The sequence below is a fragment of the Gavialis gangeticus genome, unplaced genomic scaffold (assembly GCF_001723915.1).
Source record: "Gavialis gangeticus isolate Ggan-Ray unplaced genomic scaffold, GavGan_comp1, whole genome shotgun sequence".
NCBI lineage: Eukaryota > Metazoa > Chordata > Crocodylia > Gavialidae > Gavialis > Gavialis gangeticus.
In genome coordinates, this window is record NW_017729032.1 from 39,533,755 (window position 1) to 39,539,315 (window position 5,561).

Genomic DNA, 5,561 nt, shown 5'->3' on the forward strand with positions numbered 1-5,561 from the left:
TCCTAATCTCCAACTTCAAATTATAATAAAAGTTGTTAGGTCTAGTCATGCGATTACAACTATGAGCATTTGTTTTTTGTATTTGAACAAGAATTTTCCTAAACAGGAAAATGATGCATGACTTCAGTTGAAAAAATTAAAGCATCAAGACTCAACCACTGCAAATCAGGAGTTTGAAAACAAAAAAGTAACATTCTGCCTGGTGTCCTTTTGCAAATAAATTTTAAAAAAATAAGTAAATGTTGATTTTTAAGTAACAATCAATTATCTCAAGAACAATCCAGAAGCCAGAAATTTAACTCAAAGACTTCTTAGTACAATTAAACTAGAAAGGGTTAACCTGCAACCCCAAGCGGTATTTGCATGAGGAGATTCACAGCTGACAGTAGCAACTGTCTGGGTCATCTAGACAGCTGTTCAGATTGTGTGTGGCTGTTAAGAGTTTTGCCAGCAAGTTTTTTACCTTTCCAAAAAAATGCTGAAGCAAAATACACTTTCAAACTAGTAAATCTCCTTTGTAAAAAGCTGAACTTCAAAGTGCATCCACATTCTCATGTCAGACAATTATAAAATAGTACAACAGATTTATACAAACAGTTCGTCTAGTAATCACCTTGGCAGTAATTTCTGTTCTGCACAAGGGACTTCTGCCTGGAAGAACGCTGAGCTCTAGGATCCCAGGATGCAATATAAAACAAAATTAGCATAACTAATTTACATATATTTTGTGAATGTTGCTGTTATGCTAATTTATAAAAAATTAAAATAGTAAATAACTAATTTTAAGCCAACTTTAATATGAGATTTTAAAAAGTTACATAAAACAGGCCATGTGTTTCTGAGGATTCCCCCTCCCCCCCAAGTTTGTAGACCTACTATTGATCTGTTAGGTTTACATCCAGTTGGTGCATATGTAGGGATACAGGGAAGGGAAGATTTATATGCTGAAATCAGCTGGAAAAAATGCAAAGATACTTCTGTTTTCAATTATTTTTGAGCTACATTCTACAGCAACAATGAAAACCTGTCTCTCAGTTATTTAAAGAACTGCAACACCTTAACTGAAAATGATACTTTGCACTGTTCAATAAGCTCGGTTGCATCTGAAGACGTTGGTTCACAGTATGAAAAACATATATACACTGATAGTTACTAAGATCAAAAGATAAAAGGCACTTCATATGCACTGTACACCTTGAGCACTTAGGAAAAATGCAATAATTCTTCAGCTCAGAACTCTGATTAATGCAGTAAATCCTACCTGATACCCAGGAAGAATCCAACAATAAATTTTTACAAGACGGTGGAGCTGCTCCCCTGTGGTTTATACTAGGAAAGCTGAAGAAGAATGAAACTTACTGTAAAGAAAAGCTCCATAACTCTGCTGTCCAGAAGGGTCTCACGCCAGGACTCTGTTGGCTTTAGCATCACATTTTGTGAGGATTCAAACATAGCTATATAATGTCTGCCCAGTTATCTGGTGTCAAGGTCAACAATAACATTCCTACTTGGCTTTAAAAAAAAATCCTAGATACAACAGGATCCATTCAGAAAGAATGTAATGGAAACAAACTTTAAGCCTCTTGACATACACAGCATAATTCATGCATGAGGCCAAGGAATAAAAGGTATTAAGTATTGAAAAAAAGAATGTTTCAGGAATGTCAGATAACAGTTTGATCATAATTATGAGACATACCATAGTGATACGATCACTTTGATAACCAGGGTGTCTAATGTGACAGGGGGAGAAGGGAAAAAAACCCACTGCAATTAACAGGTGTTAAAATTTATATAAAATGGGAAATCATTTTCTAAAAATTTTTTCCTGGCAGCTTTTATAAAGGCTGTATGAGAGCTAAAGATAGCTCTTTGAAACCTATATCCTATTTTTCTAAATAGCCAAATATGCTGCATAGAATGAAGATATGTTAGCCCTGTATTAATCTAAATTTTTTATCATGCTGTGAAGAACAAAGGCTCAAGGCAACACAAGTGATTGTCATATAAAACATATGTTGCTAAAGGAGAAACATAAGGACCTGCATGCATTTCACCAATGTATTCACTGAAGATATCATTAGACCCCCCCATCTTTTAACCTTAAATTATTGAAAAATATATAGCTTTGAAGTTTGCAAATGATCTACAGCTAGAGAACCAGAAATGTGAGAAACCATTTAACAAACATACAAATCCCAGCATTCTGTGTCAGTTTATAACCTAGAATGCATTTTTATGCATGTTTTTTGTGTACCGTGCATACCACTGCACTGATTAAAGTAATCAAATATGTGGCTTTTAGTTCATCAGGTTAAATCAATTTCTAGTCAATAAATGCTGTTTATTACTATACTTATAAAAGTCAGTAAGTTCCACCCGACTCATGCAATTAATGGAATGAGTAAGTAACTGAAGATCTTTTTTTTTTAAAGACCAAAAAACCCTCAAATACAGTAGTATATGCAACAGTGTAAGAGTAACTAAAGAATGGACTATTTTATTTTATTGCCACTTCTCTGAGGAAGGCTCATGAGTGCTGCAGTGAACCAAAATATAACTCAGCACCAATTGCACATAGTAAAACTCTGTTATCGTGAAGACATTTTTTCCACAGGACAGCCTTATTGCAAGCTGGAGGTGTCCTATAACCAGGGCTGCAAACAACATTGTAAAGGACTTTCATTCTACTTCAATCAAAATTTACCAATGTGTACATGAACATTACTGAATTACTAAAGATGTACTGTCGTACAGTAAGCATGAAATAAGGTTTCTGTTTAGTCTCTGTGTGAGATATTGATGTTTAAAGTATCTTTAAGTGCTTCAGTTTTTCCTGGTGAAAACAAAACATAGACATAAATTATTATTATAAGCAAGCATCCCTCACCAAAACTTCATATTGCAGAGAAAGTTATATGCTTAGTGTATTTAATTGCATCTTGTAGAAGCCTAAACTGCACATTAAAGGTTTTGCTTTCCTGTTTGATGACAATCTTATAGAAATACAGCAAGATTCCTTTACTTGTACTTACTCATTTAAAGAGAACCCTTCTTAATCAGATGTAAAATATAAAGAGGAGAGGATCAGTAATGTATTATGGTCTTTGTATATCAATTTGCTCTTAATTAGATTTAATTTACAAATGAGACCTGCTACATAATACACCTCAGGGGAGGTCATTTACTGTCACTATTTTAACAAGCCTCAGTATTTAGCAGACATATCCTGTTATTTTTAGTATTGAAACTCACACTAATGGACTGATGACACACATGACAACAAAAGATTTGTAGGAAAACCATTTATGTTCACTAAACAATATAGAACAGAACTGTATCCGCATCACTGTTTTTCCAGGAGAGGCAATACTAAATTGGCTTGTACAGGTGCAATTCCTATTGTGTTCATATATGCTCAACACTACGTACACAAGCTAATGACATCTTTGTCATCTGTAGCATCTTCAGCCTTTCATACTTCCTAGCACTGGTCCAGGTACACACACATGCTGAAAAATGTGCCCTAAATTTGTGAATCTGAAGACTGTCAAAACTCTTAAAAAATAAGAAGCAATATGTACTGGCACAGAAGGTTTTCCAGAAGTTCAGGCTGCAACACAGCAAAGATTAAAAAGAGCAGAACACCATCACCACTACATAATACTGCAGGGACACTATATCTTTAAAGCATCCATTCCTACCACCACCAGAGACAGAATACTGGGCTAAATGGATGAGTGGTCTGACCCAGCATGATGCTTCTTAGGCTCTTATCGCAGTTTCTTTAAGTGACAGCAATATAAGAGACAATTCATTCTGAGAAGAACAACCAACTTCTATCCAACCACAACTTTATTTCTAATGAAGGCCATTTGTAACCCAACAGAAATGCATATTTAAAGAAACATCAATATGACATTAACAACTAAAGTTCAGAAGCTGTCCAGAGAAATTTTAAAGGAAGAATCTGCTTGAATCTTGAAAGACTGAGATGATGCATTAAATAAAGAGTGTAGTAACAGACATTTCATTCATGGCATGATGTCAAGGCTCACCTTTTCACCACAGCTTTTTGCCTGAGGGTACAACAGCAGGCTGTATTGAAGTATTATTTAGGAAGTGCTTATCTATTCTTCATAGTTTCTTTTAAATGTCACGTATAACACCCCAAAGTTATGGCACTCTGATATGTTACTGAATAGTAGTATATTATAAAATTTTATATTTGCATCTACATAACACAGTTAGTGGGGCTAATCCTCCAGATGCATACTCAGGAGATAAGTGCCAGCCTTCTCTTCAGATAGCCACCTGACCTCACCCCACCTCCACAGAAGGCACTCCATAGTCCTGAGGCCAATGGCTGGGAAAGGGCATGAAACATGCTGTTGCATCTCCAACCATGCAAAAGAGGGCTTCATTATCTTTTTCACCAAGTTTCTTTGCAAGTACCAGGGCTGCTGTTAGGGATTGAAGTTAGTGCTGCAGCTCAGGATGTTCTAGAGACCTCCACAGTTTGGGGCTGAGCCCCATAGTCCCTTCTTCTGGGTTAGCAAAGCCTCTTCCCCCATGAACCAGTATGGTAAGAATAAACAATGAAGCCTCATTTATTTTCTCAAGAGCTGACCCCCCTAACCCAACCCCCACACCTCCTTCCCATAGAAGGGATGATTTGGCTTGGATTGTGGTATTTGTTTCAAAGGTCAGTATAAATGAATTGCATTTGAAAGAGTATTTCTCCAAATATAATACAGGCACTCCGGAAGTATTCCGATATTTGCATTTTATTGACGATAAAAAATAAAAGAAGATTTAACACCATGGAAATCTTCTGCATAACATTACACTAGTACACAAAGAATATTTAGATTTTAAGACTGTGGTTCCTGGCTTGCTTCTTTGCCAAGCACAAGGCCAGGGTCAAATAACTACTTGCTAATATTGAGGCACGTGTCTACTGAAAATGGCCCCCAGGGGAAAAAGAATCTCATCCTATACAGGATTTCACAATCCCTCAGTAAAAAGTTATTCTCTGTGGACTTAGGTTTGACTACTTTTTGGTTAATAAAGGAGCAAAAGCCTCTGTTTGCAAGCTTGGCAGCCGTTTCTAAAAAATAAAGTAAATATTAAATGTTTAATTCATGAACTTATTGCATAGCTACATTGTTAACTGTTAAGACAAAATGTTGATTACCCTGTGTTTTAAGCACTTACCTTCATGTATGTCTTCCATCACTGTTATGACTCAGGTATTGCTAACAGTGTTATACTGGAGCTTGCAGCTCCACAATACTAGCTCTCAAACATTTACTCGGGTTGTCAGGCAGATTTTGCATCCCACAGTAAGCAATGTGCTACCACAGCCTCATTGCTCAACATGTCCAAGCTAGATAGCTTCAAACTGTATTCCTACTGCAGCCCCACCAGTACACATACACCAAGATTCAGAACACTGCTGCTCAGTATGTTGGCTGTCACCTAAAAGACCAGGTTTCAGAGGTGTCAGTACCATTAGGAACTGGGTTGGGGGGGGGGGGAAAATCAGGACATTGTTCCAT

At 36.5% G+C, this 5,561-nt stretch overlaps 1 protein-coding gene across 3 annotated transcripts in view; it reads right to left on the reverse strand.

Moving 5' to 3' along the window:
• XPO4 (exportin 4) overlaps nt 1–5,561 on the reverse strand; it is a 143,665-nt gene that overhangs the window by 73,799 nt on the left and 64,305 nt on the right. For all 3 annotated transcript variants that reach the window (XM_019524537.1, XM_019524536.1, XM_019524535.1), the window contains exon 6: nt 1,360–1,472. In XM_019524537.1, the coding sequence (XP_019380082.1) occupies nt 1,360–1,472 (113 nt within the window). The remainder of the gene's footprint in view (nt 1–1,359; nt 1,473–5,561) is intronic.